This window comes from Protopterus annectens, chromosome 3.part0, assembly GCF_019279795.1.
Source record: "Protopterus annectens isolate FY-2018-M chromosome 3.part0, PAN1.0, whole genome shotgun sequence".
Lineage (NCBI taxonomy): Eukaryota > Metazoa > Chordata > Ceratodontiformes > Protopteridae > Protopterus > Protopterus annectens.
The window spans coordinates 1,874,653,147-1,874,676,439 of record NC_056731.1 but is presented as its reverse complement, the minus strand read 5'-3'; the positions used below and the strand labels follow the sequence as shown (position 1 = coordinate 1,874,676,439).

Genomic DNA, 23,293 nt, shown 5'->3' with positions numbered 1-23,293 from the left:
TCACATTACTTAAGCCCCCATGCTAAAGGGTAACTCTGTCCAAGCTGCAAAATCCTTTACTAATGCATTCTATGGGCACCTACAAGAATGCATGGATTGTGCTATCCCAAGCAAAACCAAGACTCACTCCTCCAAGAAAAGGAAACCAGTCTGGTGGACCCCTGCCATAAAACAAGCTATACAACAGAAGGAGGAAACTAGTACAGAAAAGAGCAAAATCCCAAGAAGGGAAGACATCCCTGATCAGTATCAGCAAGAAACTACGATCCCTCATAAAATCATCCAAGGCTAGCTTCGAAAGAAAAATTGCCAAGGACTCCAAAGATAACCACAAGTCATTCTTTAGCTATGTCAAGAATCTAAGTGGCAATGCTCAGATCTGCTCAGAGTTAGTGCAGAATGGCAAAAAATACATTGAACTGACTGATATTGTCAACATCCTGGCAGACAGGTTCAGTGCAAACTGCACTCCTCTCTCACCCCCAAAAGGGCCCATAACCATACCAGAAGAATGTAGAGCCCCTGAAATCACAGACAATCAGGTTAAAACAGCCCTCTCCAAAGCCAAAAACACAGCATCAATGAGACTGGATGGTGTCCCAGGCTGCATCCTACATGCGCTCAAAGATGTACTAACCCCTCACCCAAACACACTGTTCAAACTCAGCCTCTCCACAGGCTACATACCCATAGAGTGGCGCACAGCAATGGTTATTCAGCTCCACAAAGGTGGAGCCACAACAGACTCCGGGAACTATCGTCCTATAAGCCTGACTAGCTTGGTCTGCAAGGTTATGGTGCGCATCATCATGGAACTCATTAACAGAGACATTGGGAACCTCCTAACACTATTAACCCTAGGGCCTATATAAGCCTAGCCAAAAAGGTACCCTGGCTTTCGCCACCCAAGAAAATTATTTTCCTGTGCCCCTGTTGAGCAGAGCCACAGAAGTGATCCCTGGGGTGAATTTCCTATTTCCCATCCAATCATCAAGATTTTTCTTGAAGAGTGGTAATGAGGAGCTCTGTTTAACATAGATAGGTAGTCTGTTCCAGAGTATGGGAAGTCTCTGGGACAGGAATCTATCCCTCCAGCATGTTCTGTTTATTGTGGTGACAAGGTTTAGGTCCCTAGAGCATGTAGCTCAGAGGGATTGGGATTTCTTTAAGTGGAGCATGTCCAACAGCTCTGGGTTTGACATAGCTTTGTATGTTAGGCAGAGATTGTCTCTGAGTAGGTGATATGCAATGGAGTAAAGCTGGAGTTTTTTGAGATGGTCTGCGTAGGGCATCTGTTTGAGGCCAATAATCCTCTTTGTGAGGTATTTCTGTGGCCTTTCCAGTTGTTGTAGATGTCTTGTGAGGTACACACCAAGAGGGGTGTTGTACTCTATAATGGGTCTAATGAGTGATGAGTAGAGGGGAACAATGACCTCTTTTTTTCCTGGATGAGAAACCTTTTGTGATGTGGTGAGCCACGTAGGATTTCCTGACCACTGTGGCGATGTGATTATCAAAGGAGAGACTACTGTCCACCTGTGTCCCAAAGTCTCATCATGCTTTCGGCATTAAATAGACTACCACTTATGTGGTAATTCATGGGTACAGAGTTTTTACCAAAGGGGATGACAATACACCTTTTGGCATTGAGCTTCAGGCCATGGCTTTGACACCAGGCATCTGTCTCAGTGAGGCCCTTTTGTAGTATGTCCACATCGTTAGGAGTTTTGATTATGGCTCCTAGTTTGCAGTCATCTGCAAACTTTGTTAGCCAAAGACCTTCTGTGTTAGCCTGTACTTCAGAGAAGTAAATACCAATCAGGAAAGGACCCAGTACTGAATCCTGTGGTACTTCACTTGTCACTGGTCTGAAGTCAGATTTGGAGTCTGCTACTTTCACAGTGTGGGTTCTGTCCATGAGCTAGTTGGCAACCCATCTTGTGACATAGGGATTTATACCTAGTTTAGTGAGCTTATCTATAATTCCAGAGTGGAGGATGGTGTTGAAAGCCTTGGCGAGATCTACATAAGCTGTGTGAACCACCTTACCCTCATCTATGGCTTTGGTGACTGCTTCAAAGAAGTCAATCAGGTTTAGGAGACATGATCTGCCTTTTACAAACCCAAACTGGGTAGGGTCAGAGTTTGGAGAAATACCAATGTCTTTGTTTATGAGTTCCATGATGATATGTTCCATGGCCTTGCAGACCAAGCTTGTCAGGCTAATGGGGCAGTAGTTCCCGGGGTCCATCATGGCTCCCCCTTTGTGGAGTGGGATAACCGTCGTGGTGTGCCATTCAGTGAGCACAAAGCCTGAGATGAGGCTATGATTGAACATGGTACTTAGGTAGGGTGCCAGTTCATTCTGTAGTTCGTGTAGAACACAGCCTGGGATATTGTCAGGTCCCATGGATGCTGTGTTCTTGGCTTTGGAGACTGTGTTTTTTACCTGTGCAGCCATGATTACAGGAACTTTCCATTTGTCCGGTATAGAGATTGGCCCTCTAGGGGGTGAGAGTGGGGTAAAGTTAGCACTGAAACTATGCCAGGATGTTGGCAATATCAGTTGGTTCTGTATATTTAGTGCCATTGTGCTGTAACTCAGAGCAGATCTGAGTGTTGCCATTGAGATTCTTGACATTGCTATAGAATGCTTTGTGGTTGTCTTTAGAGTCAGTGGCAATTTTGTTTTCATAATTAACTTTGGAGGATTTTATGAGGGATCTCAGCTTCTTACTGAGGTTGACCAGGGAGTTCCTCCAGTCATGGGATTTTACTCTTTTTTGCAACAGTTTCTTTCTTCTGTTGTAGAGTTTGTTTATTGCAGAGGACCACCAGATTGGCTTCCTTTTTTTGGAGGATAGCATCTTGGTTGTATTAGGGATAACATGATCCATGCACTCGTGTAAGTGCTTATAAAGTGCATTTGTGTAGGATTCAGCAGTGGTACCTCTATTGTCCATCTGCATGGGTGTCATGAAGTTTGCCACTTCTGTCTTAAGAAGTGCGAAGTTCTCTTTGGAGAAGTTTATTTTACGGTGGTTTCCCTAATTGGGAGTGGGGGCGGGATGTGGATGTCTAGGGTGATTATCTTGTGGTCGGATCTGACCAACGAGGAATTGACCTCTGGTGTGGAACACCGGTTGCCCATGTTGGTAATGACCATGTCTAGGATAATGCTGCCCCTGGTGAGGGTGTGAATAAGTTGATCCAAGGCGTTGGAATTTATGAATTCCAGAAAACGTTGAGCAAAAGAGTTGGTACACGAGTAGTTTTCCCAGTTAATGGTGGGGTAGTTGAAAGCACCCATTATTAGGGTGCTGGGTTGTATCCTAATAGTTTCCAGTGTATCAAGAAATGAGGAGTGAGAATCCTGGGGCATGGTGGAGGGGTCTGTAGCAAGCTACAATTTGGATTGCGGTCTTGCCCAGACTTAGTTGCACTTGGATAATCTCGGATGCATTATGCTGTGCAAATAGCCTGGAGGTGTGGATATCCTTAATGAATATGAACAAGCCTCCACCTTTAGTGCTACGTTCCAGGTTAGGTGACCGAAAAGTGTGGTATGAATTATAGCCTGGTAATGTAGGGGTGATCGCTGGAGCTTTGAACCAGGTCTCTGTCACTGCACAGATGTCAATGTTCTCCATTTTATGGAGTGCCTCGAGTGACTGCATTTTGAGGTTTAGACTTCCAGCATCGAGTAGCATTACCCTCAGATTTTGCTTGCTTGTACCTGTTACGGTAGTGAATTTGTCAAGTGAACCTTGCCTAAAAAAGGCACTACAGGGGTGGCAAGAGCCTTAGCCAGTATCTGGAATCCCAAGGGCAACAGGTGCAGGCCATCTCTGGCAAAGCATTGCAGTCTGTCGATCATGTCATCCCAGGCAGACAAATACTGGATCCCCTTAGAATGACACCAGAAGCTTAGCTAATTGTTGAAGTCAATCATTTTGTCCTTGCACTGTGGTATCATTCTGGGTGATGGCAGGATGCTACTCAGGGCTAGGGTCATACTTGCCTGGGCTACAAGATCGGAGAGCTCCTCCATGTCTCTTTTCATGTAGTCCAGGTCATTCACACCAACATGGACAATGACAGTGTCATATTTGTACTTGTTGTGGAGTGACCTGAGTGCGTGCGCTATGTGGTGGATCCTGGTACCTGACAGGCAGCTGACAGTAACTTTCTCCTTGTTTAGCCTGGTGAGTGGAACATCAGTTTGCCTGACTATAGAGTCACCTATGACTAGAGTGTTGGATACGTTATGCTTTATGGGCTGTGGTTGAGTGGCACACTGAGTTTGTGGGCTATGTGTCATTTGGGTTGAGTTGGGAGCTGGAGTTTGCTAGCGTTTCTGCTTTGGAGGTCCCTGATGCTTGGGCAGGTTTTTATTGAGAGCCTCCGCGAATGTAGGTGTGTGGTTTATGTTTCTATGTGTGTGTTTTGGTGGTGTAGGTTTTGAGGGACTATGTGATGAGTGTGTGATGTGGTGCAAGTGTTTACCTTCTCCTCTTGACTGTCTAGTCCAGTCTTGGGTGAAGAGAGCTTTGCTTCCAGTTTGGCTATATAAGTGCATCTCTCACAGGTTGTAGTGTTGGGTGGTAGGAAGAGGGTTGTCTGTGTACATGAGGCAATTGCTGCATTGCCCCAAGATGCCCAGATTCATCAGGTAGACAGGAGAGAACACTGGGAGCTGACCCTTAGACAAGCCTGGATAGGTGCTTATTTATTAAGTACTAAAAATGTGAGTGCTGTAGTAATTTCAGCTTATTTAGTGCTTACAACAAGTTCTGAACAAGTGCTGAGTTCAAAGAAACAGATTTGAGTGCTGAAACTAGAAAACTGGCTAGTTCTAAGAAAGAAAATTAAGCTAGAAGGCTTTCCTCTAACACAGAAAGGCTTGGGGGGCTCAGAAGCCAACAGTCTAGACCACTTACAGGAAAGGCAGGAAACAGGCTTATTTTTTTTCTTTCCCAGATGCTCTCTTTGTACACAGTAGGAGTGCCTGAAATCAGAATATGATCTCACTGCACTCAGTTGAGTGAGCAACTGAGATGGACCCAAAAGGAGTATCCAAACACAAATTTACAAGAGGGGCAGGCAGTTTCAAAGCCACCAAGATTAACACCAAAACAAAACCAGGGAGGGTGGGTGAGGAACTAACTGAAAAAACAGTGTCAAAACTTCCAGTTCAGTTAATATTCAATGCAACACAAATAAATCAATTAAAATGCTGTATTATTTGAGAAAAGTGCAGATAAAAGTACTTAAATTCTCTTATACATCCAGTTGAATACAGCTAGATCTTAGCTGGCAAAAGCTCAGGTTTTAAGCAGAAAATATTCCAAAATGTACCACTTAAATAGGCAGTAACAGCATATCAGTGAATGAGACTACCCTTGAATGCAATTACTGTCTATGCAGAAATTCTAACAGGCAATAAAATCTAGCACACACTAACTGAAAAAACAGAATCAAAACTTCCAGTTCAGTTAATATTCAATGCAAAACAAATAAATCAATTAAAATGCTGTATTATTTGAAAAAAGTGCAGATAAAAGGTACTTAAATTCTCTTATACATCCAGTTGAATACAGCTAGATCTTAGCTGGCCAAAGCTCAGGTTTTAATCAGTTTGAAATATATTTTGATTCTCATTCTCACTTTGAAATATATTTTGATTCTCATTCTCACTTTGAAATATATTTTGATTCTCATTCTCACTTTGAAATATATTTTGATTCTCATTATCACTTTGAAATATATTTTGATTCTCATTATCACTTTGGGGTACATGAGTAGTGCCTTTAGATGTGCACAGCTGGTTACCAGCATGATTTGATTTCATTCTGTATTTTGTATATACAGTAAACTCTCAGTTAACCAGAACTAAAGCAACCAGCACTCTCAAGCAACCTGCACAGAAAAGAAACTGAAGGAATACAGTACAATTTTCATGTGTTGTACTTTCCGTTTCCCCCCACAGAAACATACCTTATGTTTTTAGAGTTTTAAAAAGGAAGACAGTAATAAATTCCCTCTCTCCCCAACCTGAGAACAAGTCAAACCAAACAAATAGTATAGGGTACAGTATTTTAGTCAGGCATACTTTTAATAGTAGCACTCAAGCAACCAGAAACTACAGTTATCCTGCATCTATCAATCCCCATGGACACTGATTAACAAAGTTTACTGTACTTCATATCTTAGCTTTGCCATTGTAATGTTTATCCATGACCTGACAAACCCGCGATTCATTAACACTCTTTGTTTCACAGGATGCATTTTAACATCCTGTCTTTGTTATGAGCTAATACACATTGACCTGCTTAATTTATCCTGCTTTTAATCATATTAGTGCAAACAGCACAATTTAGCCCACAAAGTTTACTAGGCTTCAGTATCAGGTTTTTATAGCATAGTATACCTGTAATTGTCAACCTCATAAGAAAAAGACTTCAGCCACATTTTATTAACAATATTTGAAGAATTCACTACTTTTTACTGCAGCTTTTAATACAGCCAACTTAACATTCTGTCTGTTTACCTAAATGCCATAACAAAAATCAACTTGCAGTAGTACAAGCAGATTAGAATTTTTTTTAAATTCTTTAAGACAGAAACATACTTTATGCTGCCAGTTTCCCCGCACCTTGTTGTGTCACCGTTTTAAGCAAGAGACTTTTCATACACTCAGCTTCGGCTACTTATTGAGCACATACTCACTACTGCAATAACATCTTCCCAATGCATTTCTTTCAGCAGCTTAGTACATTCACTATGTGCCAATGTTGTTTTTAATTAGCTTATTTGCTAATTAATTAGAATTAGAAGCTCATTTTTGCTAATTAGAATTAGCTGTATGACATATCTAATTAATTAGAATTAGCAAACCAAATTAATTAGGCAAATTAGATTTTTAATTAGCAACTTACTGGCAAATGTCTTAACTTGCAACTTGTCAATCCAAGTGTTCAACTTGTAAACAATGTAGTCAAAGTCATATCATAAAAGTTACACAGCATCTCTAAGCACATGTTTAGCTAAATAATCAACTACACAGTAAAACACATTTAAAACCATAAAATAGTAAAATCATCAAATGTACACTATTTCAATCACTGGTAAATACATAACACCTGTTATGCAATTTTATTCTGATTGTAATATATCTAATTAAGTTTCTAATTAAGACATTTAATTAGAATTAAAACACCTAATTAATTAGAATTAGATGATTTATTCTAATTAATTAGAATTACTACATTTCCTAATTAATTAGCTGATTAATTATAATTAGCTAATTAGACAACACTGCTATGTGCCCCTTTGGTAAGCGACCTGTTAGCAGTTTGATGTTGCTTCTTTGACAGGCAACCTTTCAGCAATCACTTCTTGTCTACATTATATAAACCATTTAGCAGTATCTGTCATTCTACTGTTGCTTTTCATATTCAGCTTTTTCCTCTGCTTTTTAGTGAATATATCTCAAACAAAGCAAGCTCAACAGCTTGTAACTACATTTTTAAAATACCTTTTTAAATAGAGTACTGATGGAGCAGTCTGTTAAGACTTAAAGCAGTTGCTACAGATTGAGTTGCATTTGTTTATGGGATAATTTTTAAGGCTGACTTCTTAACATGTTGTTTTACTTCAAGAATCCTGTTAAGTAACTGAAATAAAAAAAAACTTTCCTCTCTGGCACATACAGATGCTTTTTAACATGCAATAAACTTCTGACACCCAATCAAGCACCAATCTCTGGGTAAGCAAAACCTATTGTCTTACCATAGGATAAGCTTCCTGAGCAACAGAACTGATAATTCTCTCATAATATTCTAAAAAAGGTTATTCCTCTCTCCTTATGTAGAGAATATTTCCATTTAATGTACACTCTCCAGTTTATGTTGACCTTACATTTCTAGGGTAACAGCACAGGCACATACTCTACCCCAAATTCCCACCATTATAATGTACTGAGGCCCCCTCATGCCACCTGTTATGAAATTTGACCTAACTGGTATCCATTTTCCACCCACCATTACTTTAATTTTATAGCATAAACCAAGTATTTCCAGTTGCTGACTTTCATGAAACACACAAAGTATATGTTTATAAACTAAAACACACTTTTATTGAAGTAAACTGTCACATCAATGCACAAGTTTAATAACTCTTGAAATGCTTTCAGATATATAATAATCATCAAACTTAAATGGCAGAATCTAAACAGTTAACTACATTTCAGCTCACAGTTCCCTTCAGTCTCATTTACACTGAATCTAAAGACTTTCTTGGCTTGTGTCAGATTATTTTCTTTAGGTCTTTTGGCTTCTGTGATACTCCAGACCCACCATGGAAATAAAATTTTCATCCAAATAAAGTATAATAACAACATGCCCTGTACACCTACCCATTAAAATAAATCTTGTTTTTTTGTCTGTATTACATTCTCCCATCTGTATAACTCTATTGTATAGGCTATTGTCTCTGTATCAGGCTCTTGATTCTATGATGATCAAATCACCTTTATGACAATGTAAAAGAGTGCCTTCCCTACCATATGATAAGCTATACTGAAATGGAGAGATGATAAAATCAGAAAGCAAAGGACAGAAGCATTGCTGGATCTGAATTCATACTCGAGTCTTGGTGAATACTTTCATGAGGTGGACCATGTTTTAAAAAAAATCTCACCAAGACAATGCTGATAATACAGACTCTTATCACAGACAGGAGTAAGTTAAATAATAAAAAAGACAGCTGGGTACACAAGTCCGAGAATAAAAAAAGTGCCCAATCCTGGTAGGCACACTTGTGCCAAGACTGGATAAAATGACAGTGTAGAATCCTCAAGACATGGGAAACATTTCTACAATGGGCTTAGGCTAAGCTCAGGAACAGCATGGCTCCGCTGTTGCAGAAAGAAGTAGCAGTCCAGGAAAAACCCAAAAACTGACAGGTCAAAAAGATCCATAAAGATGATAAAGTGCACTACTGAGGATAAAAAGAAATTACGTAATGTTACTATTATGCAGAAGTCCAGGATTGCTGGACAGAAGATACTTAAAAGATTAAGACAGAAATTAGAGGAAAGAAAAATACTTGCACAAGAAAAACTGTCAAAAGCTTCAAATGTAAATCTGTGTACATTAACACAACAGATTCATGAAAAACATTATACAGACCAATAAACCTTGAGATGTTTGGAAAAAGAAGTGACTGACGAAGTGTGAAAATATAAAGAACAAAACCTAGAGATTTTTGAAAGGTATAAAAAGAAACATGGACATGAGAAAGAAACAGGCATCTAATATGGTGTAAAATGTATGCAAAGAAGAAAGCCAAACTAATCAATACACAAAAAGCAGCTTCAAAGATATTTGAAGAGAAATACAGGCAAAGGCACCCATATATGAAAACTTTCACACAAAAAAAAAATCAGGAAGGGGGAGCAACGAACAAAAAATTAGTAAAGCAGAAGTTAAACAAATAAAAGCTGAAGTTATGGAATACCTGTGAAGTGAAGACCTTAGTGTAGAAAATCTAACACAGGTTATGTGACAGCATGGTGGAGCAACAAGCCCCAAAGTAAGGAGAAACAGGTGGAGTGGAAGACATCTGAAGAAGAAATATGGACATGGGAAATAAAAAGAGATTTAATATGCTGCAATATTTATACAAAGGAAAAAGCAAAACTAATCAATATAAAAAGTCGCACCAAAGATATTTGAAGAGAAATCCAGGCAAAGGCATCCAATATGGAAAAATTTACAATACAAAAAAAATAAGAAAACAAAGAGGGAGAGTAGAAAAAAAGATTAGTAATGAAGAAATTAAAGAAGCAGAAACTGAAGTTATGGATTACCTGTGAAACAAAGGCTTTAGTGTGGAAATCCAACTTTGGTAATGTCACAGCATGATGCAACAATGAGTCCCCAAATTAAGCAGAAACAGGTGGAATGGGAAGCATCTGATCAGTTGCCACATGAAGAAACTCTGTAGCCTTCAGCAGGAAACCAGTACAAAAGTTCAGTTGGAGTTGCACAACAAGAGAAGGAACAGGAAATGATAGCAACCCTGACATAGTCAATGTTGCAGAGTGATAGGGCAATGAGTTCCCATCTCAGGCAGCAATGGATGATGCAGGATGCAGGCTAAATAGGTTACGTCACAGGAAATGAAGAATAAAGAATACGCCCTCAGGTTAGATGAAAAAGATTTAAGGGAAGAGTTGCTTGATTCAATAGAGCTGGATAGACATATTAAGATTGGTGAAAGTAACCACCCTCTCCTGGGAAACAATGATTCTACACATAATTCCTAGTTTAATTAATGGTATGCGCAAGCATATCTTAGTTGCAGTATGCGCCCTACTTAAATTTTGTATATCTAAAAATTGGGTAAATAACAAACATATCTCGTAGAACAATTTTAAAGACATGGCAGTTAAGTATATCACCTCCCACAAACTATCTACTAAAAGCATAAAAAAAGAACATATTTTCAAACATACTGGAATTCTCTTCTAGACACAAACTTGACAAGCAAACAGAATACATAAAACTAAATGAAAATCAGGTGGCACTTAAAAAATCTCTACGTTACTAAACACAAATTGTGTATCACTAAAACATAAAACATGCTTCTATGACAACAACAAATGGATGGCATCCAACATTGTAAATAGTGTAAATATGTATTTAGTTTAGAGTTTTTTTTCACATTTCCTTTTAGTAAAGGTATCCTACCTATACAAACTATGCACTCAACTTTGTATTATAACTTCGCTCCTTTGTAACCCTTAGTTATGATGTAATCATGTCAGTTATTAATCTTTAACTTCTAGCAAGTGTCTAAATGATTCTCTGTAAATAAGTGTTTACCTTTACTCATTTGTGTTTACATGCTGCATGCCTGTTTTATTTTGTGTTTTTGTCTACATGATTCTCTGTAAATAAGTGTTTACCTTTACTCATTTGTGTTTACATGCTGTATGCCTGTTTTATTTTGTGTTTTTGTCTACATGATTCTCTGTAAATAAATGTTTACCTTTACTCATTTGTGTTTACATGCTGTATGTCTGTTTTATTTTGTGTTTTTGTCTAAATGATTCTCTGTAAATAAGTGTTTACCTTTACTCATTTGTGTTTACATGCTGTATGTCTGTTTTATTTTGTGTTTTTGTCTAAATGATTCTCTGTAAATAAGTGTTTACCTTTACTCATTTGCGTTTACATGCTGTATGTCTGTTTTATTTTGTATTTTTGAAAAACAAATCAATAAAAAGCAATTAGAAATAAAAAAGATTGGTGAAATCATTAGATTACAGAAAGTCAATAAAATCCAAAATATTAGAGGTCTGATAAAACAAATGAACACAGTAATCAAAGCTATTAAAATAAATTCATATTACATAACAGAAGTAAACAGGATATATTACAGTTCAGCTAAACTAATAACAGTCTTATCACAAAAAACAAACAAACAAACAAACAAACAAAACAACAAGGAAAATAATGGGAAGAAATCAAGTTCCATCATGGAAGTATTGAACAGAGAAAACTATAAGCAATTAAGCCAAGAAGTGTCACTGTTAGGATAGTATAGAAGAGGGAACTGATAAACAAAACAGACGTGATAAAAGCAACATGTACTATCAGAACGGACCAGGATCAGTACAGACAGAAAACAAGACGCTTATTTTGTTCTTTTCCATTATATTTATATGTAATTCATTGACCCAAAAAAGTTTTATACAGAATTGGGAAACAAAGCAAAAGAAATAGAAACAAAGATGCTGAATGGATAGAGGAAGTAAAAGAAATTAAGAAGTTCCAATGTACAAGATATGAAATGGGAGGAAGTAACGACCAGATAAATTGAAACAAAATTAAGAAAAGCTTTAACGGGAAAACCTCAAGCCCAGATGTAGTACCTAACTTCTGGCTAAAAGTATTAACATCTTTACACAAAAATTTAACCCTGAGTAAGAACTAATTATATGTGTACCCCAAACAGATACCAGCAAGAAAGAAACAATATTCCTCCTTAAGAATGTACCTGCAAGCTATCCTAAAAAGTATAGACCAATAGCTTGCTTCCCACTTTCGTGGATAAAGAAGTGCTTACAGATGTACAAGATGATTTACAATCAAAATGTGGAAATGCAGTTTGATAAAAATGGGTTAGTCGAACACGTGTTCTACCAATGCCCATAATGTCGAAGTGAAAATATATGACACCGTGTTAACAAATGTGAGTACACATTCGCTAATATGAAGTCGACGTTTAGAATGGAGGTTGTGGTACAGTGCGGATCAGGAAATGTTTCCTTTTCCTCACTGCAGTGTGATCTCAGAGTTGGTGTACATAATATGCAGGGGTGTGGGGACAAAGACCACCATATGGGAGGGGCAGGGGGGCTTTCCTCTCTGTAAAAATGTTAACGGTAACACAGATTTTTGACACTGGAATGTCTGGTGTTCAAATGTCGATTGGCATGGTTACCATTTCCGACATTTCTAGTAATTCGATATTACTAAAGTCTGATAAATGAGTCAGTAATTTTATTAAAAATTGTTTTCAGTTTCAATATTTTGATAGTACACTATATAAGATACATCCTACATTGATCAATTACGTTGCAGTGTTCATGAAACAGTGGCAAACCACTGTGCAGCTAAAGGCCATGAAAAAGGAAAAAACTATTATCCCAGGGTTAAAAATTCAAGGGGGGGGGGGGTATTCCAGGATGACTCTTTATCATCACTGATCTTTTGTCTTGTCCTTAACCCATTAAGCTGTCTACTTAACAAATTAGGTCATGGTTACAATTTGGCTCCCAAACAACAAGGTATAAAGGCTTATCTTCTTTTTGTGGATGATTTAAAACTGCATAGTTCATCACATGAGGAACTGAAAGCATAACTGTAAGTGGTCAAAAGAATAAGAATGTCATATAATCTTGATAAACATGCAAAAGCAACATTTAAAGCAGAAAAGCTGCAACACCAACAAATTATCAGTCTGGGACAGGAATGTAATATAAAGGAACTTGAGCAGGAGGGAGCATACAAATATCTGGTAAATGATGAAGGATCAACAATAAAGCATGAACAAATATGAACAAAACTCAGTAAAGAATATTTCAGAAGACTAAAATTAAAATTGAAAATAGCCCTGACATCTAGGAAAAAAGTCTAAGCTATAAACCAATTTGCTCCTCCTGTTCTAACACAGTTTTGGGGTGATCGACTGGCCCCAAAAGGTACTGGATCAGTTGGACAGAAAAACAAGAAAAATGCTTCACGCTTACAAATCAGCGTATACCAAAATTATATATTCCATTTTCTGAAGGAGGTATAGGCCTCCTCGAAACTGATTATTTGTATAGATCTGTGATTACAGGACAGTATTGCAAACCTCACCAGATCCAAACGTAGTTAAAGTTTTGAAACATGAAGAGAACAAATCTAAGGTGACTTTCCGTATCTAACAGAAATTAAAACCAAACCAGAAGTAAAAAAAAAAAACAGGTAGCAACTGAATCTGGCAAAAAAACAAACAAAAAAAACAAAACAAAAGAAAGAATATACAGAGAAGGAGCAGATGAGAAGACAAGAAATATGGAAAAGATATAAATATAGTTGCTGGAACAACCTCATATTGATCAGGATCTAATGCAGGAATGGTTAAACAGAGGTGAATTTAAACCAAAAGATGAAAGGTTAATATCAACAGGCCAGGATAGTGGACTACATGTACGTTGGTTTACAAAGTCCATTGAACATATGGGAGAAACAGAGGCATACAAGTACTGTAAAACAAACAGAAACCATTGCACATCTTGTTGCTGGGTGTGATATGCTAATGGCAGAGGGCCTGTATACTGAAAGGCATAATAATATGGCAAGACTGTTGCATTGGGTTATTCTGCATATGTTAGAATATTGAAGTAGCTGAGAAACATTAGAAACATGAGCCACAAAGCATTATAGAGAATGACAACGTTTATATCACATGGGATTACCAGTTACCGACAGTTAAAAAAATAGATGCAAGAAAACCAGATATAGTTGTCCATGAAAAGAAGACAAAAGTGGCATTGATCATTAAATTTGCTACTCCTAGTGATTACAGTGTCTTATATACAGACAGACAGACACAATGTCATAAAATACCAGGATATGCAGGCAGATGAGGGCAATGTGGAAGAAGGATACCCTAGCAGTAGTAGTAGGAGCAGTGGTTCTCATAAAAAAGAATTTATAGTCGGATTTAGATATGCTATGCTATTGATGCATGTAACTCCATATGAACTGCAGAAGGAGTCAGTTCTGGGCCCATTGCGGGTGCTGCAAAGAACACTTATGGCTAACAACAAAGATTAAAACAATACTAATTTCAAGAACTTTAAGAATACTTTGACTTAAGAATAGGGTCCATTCCCATCATGGTATTAGAAAACCAAAACACCTGGAGCAATTAAACTGACAAAAATACAAGTAACTTCTCTGAATGAGCATACAGCATCCTGCTTTTTTCTCCAGAAAATATCTATACTATGGTTTTGCAGACAGGCAAGGCAAGCCTCCTGCTCCCCTTACATAAGAAAATTGCATCCACCACCACCTTTTACTATATATAAGACTACACAATGTGATATAATTTCATGTATCTACCAGCTAATACAATTATATATCTGTGTGTGTGTGTGTGTATACGCGCCTGTATATACATATAAACATACATGCACAGAAAAAAATATAAAATTAGTGTACAAGTCCTTTACATATTATATACTGTTTGTGTGTAAGTGTGTGCATGCTTATATATGCATACATACAGACACACACGTAGTGGAACTAGAAAAATTAACACTCTTGCCCTAAGCCCTCCTTTACAAAAGCATCCTTTGCCAAAAGTCATATTTATTCCAAGTGTACACTACACACTCCTGGAGCTTAATTGTTTTTATTTTACTTACTTACTTATTTATTTATTTATTTTGGTACATGACATTATCGTGTGTGTACAATTTTGTTTCTCTAAACATCCCATGGCTATAACTGTTTCTCTGGAATTTTTAAATGGAATGTTGTCAAACAAGTTCATCACATTAGCAAAAGGCACAACAAAAATACAAAGCTGTGGATATAACATTTTACTTTTTTTGCTTTATTATTCCTCAGTGCTTTGTACGTAATAAAACTATTTCATTAAGATATTTCATTTACAATGTCTGCATGTATTTAACAGCCACAACAATAAAACTGTAACTACTATATCCACATGCAACATATAAAAGATGTGTGCTATGCAAAAAGATAGTAAACCACATTACAGAACAATATTAAATCACCACAGCAAGTAAACATATATACATGCCTGTGTGGGACAAATACGTGTATACACGTGTGTATGTGAGTATAAACACAAATTGCTCACAGTAAACCATGAGCTTCTTGGCCTGACATTATTGCATAATCTGATATATCAACCGAAGCATTAATTTCTAAATAGTGTCACTCCACAAAGAAATCATTTAATTCTTTCCCATGCCACGTTAACATCATCCACACCCGCTTCCCAAATCTGAATCCCCGAAACCAGGACGCTGAAGCAGTGGTACCTATTGCTTTTCTTGCATTTTTCTTACTTGTGGTACTATTTTTACACGCGCAAACAACAAGAAGATAAACCAACTTGATAAACACCAACGAGGAACCTTGCTCAACAAGAACGACGCACACCAGCTGTAAAAAGTCTTAACGCTTTATTAATTCCACGAGAAGAGCGTTTTCGCCACGGACCACCGTGGCTTCATCAGAGAATACAAACAGTCAAGTGGAGTATACACTTTATATTAAACTAACACAGGAAGTGACATCGTCAAGACATCCTGGGATGCCGCAGCGTACATTCATATAAAAACATAAAAAATGTGCCACATACATGCACAATATAATAAAAACAGTAAGCACATCGTGCTTTAAATTAGTTAAAATTCTGAATACACAGGCTCAACCAATATGTGTGTAAAAAACAACGCATAGAAAACAGCTTTTTCTATGATACACAACTAGAATGGTCCTAACCTAATAAGAAAATGTGAAGATGGCAAAAAAAACACCTACAATATTATTGTCTATGCACGCCAATACATAGACCAACTAAAGGTGTAAAGCAGGTACAAGCAACAAGAAAAAAAGTGTGCACATATATATATTTTCTGAACTGCAAATGTTAGTTAAATGCTTGTTTTATGTTGTTATGTTAGTATGTAAGAGTCTACATTAAAGGACCTACTAGGGCAATAGCTAAAGACCATAAGTGTGAAGACTCCTTTTGCCACTGGACACTGTCCTAAAATTATCGAAAATAACTTCTCAATTTTAGAACAGGGGCAATATTACAATTACTGTTAAGGCCATGATGGTTAAATGCGTCCAAGCGCAACTGCCACTCCAGTTCTCTATTCTCCAAAATCAGGGAAAAGGGTCCACCCCTAGATTTTACAGGTACATGATCTATTGCCATAAAGTTAAAGCTATGGCCTGGATTTGAGGCAATGTGCTTAGCTAAAGCATTGTCATCCCTGTTATTCCTAATCGCATAAAGATGCTCGTACATTCTATCCCGCAACCTTCTGTCAGTTTTCCCAATATAGAACCCCCGACAGCAGTTGCACATAGCAATGTAGATGATAGATCTGCTCTCACAGTTTAGGGGTGACCTAATGATATACTTAGCGTCCCTCACTTGAAAAGTCTCGCCAACACAGATGTTGTTACAAAACTTACAAAACCCACATCTAGTCATTCCTCTCCTTTTGAAAAAGGACCCTCCATGCTCGTTTCTTTGCATGAGTTCCTTAAGGTTGTTAGACCTCCTAAATATAAATCTAGGTTCCGTCCCCAGTTTTTCAACCAGGAAACCATTTGAAGAAATAAGGTACCAGTTTTTCCTAATGATATCTAAGATGCCTTGAGTGTTCATGCTATAAGTAGTAACGAAACTCAGCGAGAAATTGCACTGGGGTCTTGGAGATGCACTTATGATGCTCGTCCCATCCCCCTCAGGTGTCATAACTTGGCCAGGGTTCACATCAAGGTCATTAGGTACCAGGTTATGTTGGAAAAGCAAGGGTTTGTAAAAGCCTTTAATCCTTTTAGACGTGACTTCCTCAATGAGTTCGCCCAGCAAGACATCAGGGTACCCCCTACTGGAAAACATCTCCTTCAACAGAGTACACTCCTTAGTGAAATCCACCAACGTACTGCACATTCTTCCTGCCCTCACCAATTTGCTACTCCTAGTGATTACAGTGTCTTATATACAGACAGACAGACACAATGTCATAAAATACCAGGATGTGCAGGCAGATGAGGGCAATGTGGAAGAAGGATACCCTAGCAGTAGTAGTAGGAGCAGTGGTTCTCATAAAAAATAATTTATAGTCGGATTTAGATATGCTATGCTATTGATACATGTAACTCCATATGAACTGCAGAAGGAGTCAATTCTGGGCCCATTGCGGGTGCTGTAAAGAACACTTATGGCTAACAACAAAGATTAAAACAATACTAATTTCAAGAACTTTAAGAATACTTTGACTTAAGAATAGGGTCCATTCCCATCATGGTATTAGAAAACCAAAACACCTGGAGCAATTAAACTGACAAAAATACAAACTACTTCTCTGAATGAGCATACAGCATCCTGCTTTTTTCTCCAGAAAATATCTATACTATGGTTTTGCAGACAGGCAAGGCAAGCCTCCTGCACCCCTTACATAAGGAAATTGCATCCACCACCACCTTTTACTATATATAAGACTACACAATGTGATATCATTTCATGTATCTACCAGCTAATACAATATATATATATATATATATATATATATATATATATATATATATATATATATATCTGTGTGTGTGTATATGCGCCTGTATATACATATAAACATACATGCACAGAAAAAAATATAAAATTAGTGTACAAGTCCTTTACATATTATATACTGTTTGTGTGTAAGTGTGTGCATGTTTATATATGCATACATACAGACACACACGTAGTGGAACTAGAAAAATTAACACTCTTGCCCTAAGCCCTCCTTTACAAAAGCATCCTTTGCCAAAAGTCATATTTATTCCAAGTGTACACTACACACTCCTGGAGCTTAATTGTTTTTATTTTATTTATTTATTTATTTTGGTACATGACATTATCGTGTGTGTACAATTTTGTTTCTCTAAACATCCCATGGCTATAACTGTTTCTCTGGAATTTTTAAATGGAATGTTGCCAAACAAGTTCATCACATTAGCAAAAGGCACAACAAAAATACAAAGCTGTGGATATAAAATTTTACTTTTTTGCTTTATTATTCCTCAGTGCTTTGTACGTAATAAAACTATTTCATTAAGATATTTCATTTACAATGTCTGCATGTATTTAACAGCCACAACAATAAAACTGTAACTACTATATCCACATGCAACATATAAAAGATGTGTGCTATGCAAAAAGATAGTAAACCACATTACAGAACAATATTAAATCACCACAGCAAGTAAACATATATACATGCCTGTGTGGGACAAATACGTGTATACACGTGTGTATGTGAGTATAAACACAAATTGCTCACAGTAAACCATGAGCTTCTTGGCCTGACATTATTGCACAATCTGATATATCAACCGAAGCATTAATTTCTAAATAGTGTCACTCCACAAAGAAATCATTTAATTCTTTCCCATGCCACGTTAACATCATCCACACCCGCTTCCCAAATCTGAATCCCCGAAACCAGGACGCTGAAGCAGTGGTACCTATTGCTTTTCTTGCATTTTTCTTACTTGTGGTACTATTTTTACACACCAAGCTTCCACTACAGCTAGACTACCTGTCTAAGAAAAACAGCTGGCCTGAAAAGGCAAGTATCGTTTTATACACTCCAGCTTATCTAATGGAACTACAGCCACTGCTGTCCAACAATAAATCTCTGCAAGTGTAGTTTGTAATAACACCAGTGTATCACTTAAAGCATTAAATTCCAATAGTAAACCACTATGGAAAAAATCAAAATTACATTTCCATTATAATACTTCTAAGCTACACTTGGAAACAATGCTGTTGCTCAGAACTAGATAATATTATTTTTCGGACACGTACCTATCATCATCAAGCAAGCCACTAAATCGGAAGCGCTCATGGTGGTACCTCTGCTCTATTTTTAATGCTGACTTTAGCCTTTCCGTTTTTTCCTCAGAGCATCCTCCCACTAACATTCCATGGCGACGCATTGCATTGTGGGCTCCTCGTTTCCCATTGGCTAATTTTTTTTGTTTTTTTTGGTAGCTCCGGATTATGAAGGAAGTAAATTCCCTGTTCCTTGGATGCAGCTGGTCCGATGTGGGATGTGACTTGGGAGTGTACTGATACGTTTCGTTTATTTTTCTAGACAAAAACTCACCAAATTCATAGCAGATGATCATTATATTATAGCATTATACAGAATAAGTGAGTGCTGAGGGCACTGAACATCACGGTGGTCTGAACATGCTCGTACCACTATCCGTTAAATAACAAATTTGTTTTAAAATATTAATTCATTAGTTTGTTCTCTGTCTCCCATTAAACCGTGTGCTGCCAGAGTAACGCTGTTTCACACAGATCATCTTTATTAGAATCATCGTATCAGCTGCACAATAAGGGTTGCAAAAATTTGTTTTTGCCCAGTCTAATAATATTAAAATTTGAATGCGTAATTTGTGAGGCGAAGATATTTGTACCAGCTAACTAAACACGTTCATTTTAAATAATTTATATGTAAGGTTGTTGCCACCTTTTTCAAATACCCAAAGTGGAACATTTTATAAAGAAACGTGAGATTTTGCAGGGCAAAACTTACCCACAGCAAGTGCAAAAGGAGTGAACTTCCGTTTATTTATTATTTTTTATTTTTGTCAAAATAGAAGCTTATTCTTGCAGCTCTATTTCTTATAATATTTAGGTCTTTGAGATACAAAATAACTGTTTTATGCAACTATTAAAGAAAACTCAGGAAAATGTTTTTGTCCTACAATCTCAGAACATTTGTTAATTTTTAGTTTTTTTTCTTGCAAAGCACAAATGCCCAGAGAGGTACTCTCCCTTACAAAGAGGGACAGGTGGCAACCCTAAATATGTTTTGCTTTCTTTTTTGATTTTCTGCTCCAACCACGTGCATTGCTAATTTATTTCATACACATAACAAGAATTATACCCATACCTCTCAAATATTCTTCATTATAAGGAATGTTTCTCATTCCGAACCTTACAAAAAAATCTACATTCTGGACTGTTCCACATTGAAAAGTCCTGTGCACGTTTATTATTTTTTTTAACAAATATCCTTAAGAAATAACATTAAAGTATAGTAATTCAACAAAATAGCTGTTTGTAAGTAAAAGGAAACAGTTATTAATCATGATGTGACCTTCCCAGCTGGACATGTTAGTAAGTGCTCCACATTTAGTTAACTTTCCTGTACTGCGAGAGGCAGTATTCCACATTTTAAAAAATGAAGGTTGCGAGAGAGAGAGAGAGAGCTATGACTGAAAATTAGAATCAACCAGCTGTCAGCTTTTTTCCAACCTTTTGATCCAGTGATGGCATGAACAACTATCACAAGTAAGGAAAGAACCAGTCTTATTTTTGTTTTGTTCAGTGAAAAAATAGGTTGTGTCCCAGGCTTTACATTCAAAGATGGCAAAAGAGTAGTTCCAAATAAAGTGAAAAAACAAATGCTTGTGAGGATGCATAAATCATATCTGCAAACAGTGTCTGATAGTCTCTCTACCCATTCAAAAAAAACAGATGGTCACCTTCTGTGCACCCCTGTGCTACATTGTGATACAAGTGAAATGTGAAAAGGCCAGAATCGTATTTTTTAAGTTGTTGGTTTCCTACAAAAATCCCACATTTCAGTTCATACTTTCCTTCCAAAAGTAAGCCACTTTCTCTGTACCCATCTGATGACAGACTGGGACAAAATGAACAAACAAATATCCACAGTAACATAATTCAGCATGTTGCTGTCAGCCTTATATACACAGCATGCTTCTTTTCCCCTTACACACCAAAAGCTAGTCGCCAGTTTACATCTCTAATATTTGATTGTGAGGAGAGTTAAAAATAATGATAACAGTAATGTGTTCCAGTTTGTTGCTTTTAGACAGTACAGTACCCCTACAGTACAGTACCCCTAGACAAGTTATAGTAACATTCTCTGCAAAATTATAAGGTCTGAGTGTGTGGAAATGTAAAGAAATAATGATCATAGGTCAGTACTAAGCTAACTGCCCTTGCGAGCCATTATCCCTTGTGAGACCTGAATCCTGCACCTTGTGTTTGTAAGGCAAACACCTTAACCATTAGGCCACCCTCCCAACATACATCGTACTGTCCCAAGCCCCCCACATACTGTCACTGTCAATGTTTGATTGTGAGAAAAGTTACAGAAGTAATACCCATACTCTTCTCCAGCCTACAAAATATATATATCAACCTTCTGTGTACACTTCTGAGGTTTGAGAAAGTTAAATAAGTAATAACTACACTCTAACCAATGACCACATAATTTCTAGTGACCGTATGTGTATTTCTAAGCATGGCTGGTTTTACACAAGGTAGGGCCAAGGTCAGAGCTTTAGGATCCCCTACTAAGCTTGTATCAAAATTCCGTTATACAGTTGGGAGTGTGTGGACCACCTTGCCCCAGAAGCTCTGAGGGTGTAGATGTTCTGTGATGCATTTTTTATTCCTTATTTTTCATAGGTTCATAGGTTCATTTTTGAAAGATAATTACTTGTTAAAGGTTCTTTCTTTAACTATTACACAAAAGAATTAAGCACCCCTAATACTGACTTTGCCCAGAGATAAAACCACACACACACACACACACACACACACACACACACACACACACAATTTTAAACAGCTCCTTACAAGTCAGGTCTATCACAACATGCCTTGATATTATTTTCACACACACACACACACACACACACACACACACACACACACACACACACACACACACACACACACACACACACACACACACTGTATGCCTATATCCACCCATTCATCCACCCAGTGTTGCTGAGTCACATCCAACTCCTATAGCTCCTCCATGATTAGCCAATTCCATCCATAGTGTTTATTGTGAAGGAAGTAGATTGCCAGGTCTTCCTTCTGTATCAGACACACACACACCTACACATACTTGAAGGCAATTTAAAACTGCCAATACACCCACTGCATGTGTTTGGGATGTGGAATTAAAGATGAGTACACCTTCAATAAACACATGAACACAAGGATTACACTCAGGTTCTACAGCAAGTCAAAAAATCAAACCAAAGTACCTCTTGGTATGAGGAAAAATGCTTCTTACTGTCTCCGCATGACCCTACATAGTAATCTACAAGCAAATTGAAGGAACACTAATTTACGTACAATAGGTTTTGGGGTTGTTAGAGGAAAGCAGAGCACCTGTATAAAACTCATGTACAGACAGGGAGGACATGCAGACTCCAAACAGAAAGAATCACAGCCAAGAATGCAACCAAAGAATGATGCATTGTGAGATGGAAATATTGCTCATTGCTCCACTGTGACAATGGGTCATGTAGTTTCACACAAATCCTACATAGATCATAATGATAATCACTTGTTTTGTACCCAGCTGAAGTCTGGCTGTATTAGAAAGTGAAAGAAATTATGTAAAATGTTTTACTCTTAGCTACACTGCAACACCTCCACATGCACCCATACATGCATAAGTCACAGCAATGATAATTTTGCACTGACTTTGCAAATATAATATATTGTATGATACTGCATCTGCTAGGCCAGATCACTTGAATGCCGCAACAGGCTGCCAATAAATCCTGCAATTGCAGTCACTTTGTTGACTGTGAATACCTCTGCTGTCTTATTCTGGAAAAATTGCCACAATCTCACAGTAGTCACAGTACATAATTTCAACCTATTTTACGCAAAAAGACACTAGAATATTTCAACTGCGAAACAGTAGCTTGCTGTATAAACCTAGCAAACAACTACAAAATCAGTCACTTTCATCTACAGACAGCCCCGTACCCAGCAATTACAACTCATCGATGACTGTGCATACCTCAGATGTATGATTGTGTTAAAAATAATGGTAAATTTAATGCATTTCAACTGTGTATCTCACAAGCAGAAGCCACAGCAAACTTTTCCC

General features: G+C 37.5%; 1 protein-coding gene across 6 annotated transcripts in view; it reads right to left on the bottom strand.

The window, feature by feature from the left end:
* SGCE (sarcoglycan epsilon) overlaps positions 1 to 19,335 on the bottom strand; it is a 555,267-nt gene extending 535,932 nt beyond the window's left edge. For 5 of the 6 annotated variants that reach the window (XM_044065943.1, XM_044065944.1, XM_044065947.1 and 2 more), the window contains exon 1: positions 19,195 to 19,335. In XM_044065943.1, the coding sequence (XP_043921878.1) occupies positions 19,195 to 19,234 (40 nt within the window). In that variant the 5' untranslated portion in view covers positions 19,235 to 19,335. The remainder of the gene's footprint in view (positions 1 to 19,194) is intronic. The other variant, XM_044065945.1, reaches the window with a different exon arrangement.
* Positions 19,336 to 23,293: the final 3,958 nt, after the last annotated feature.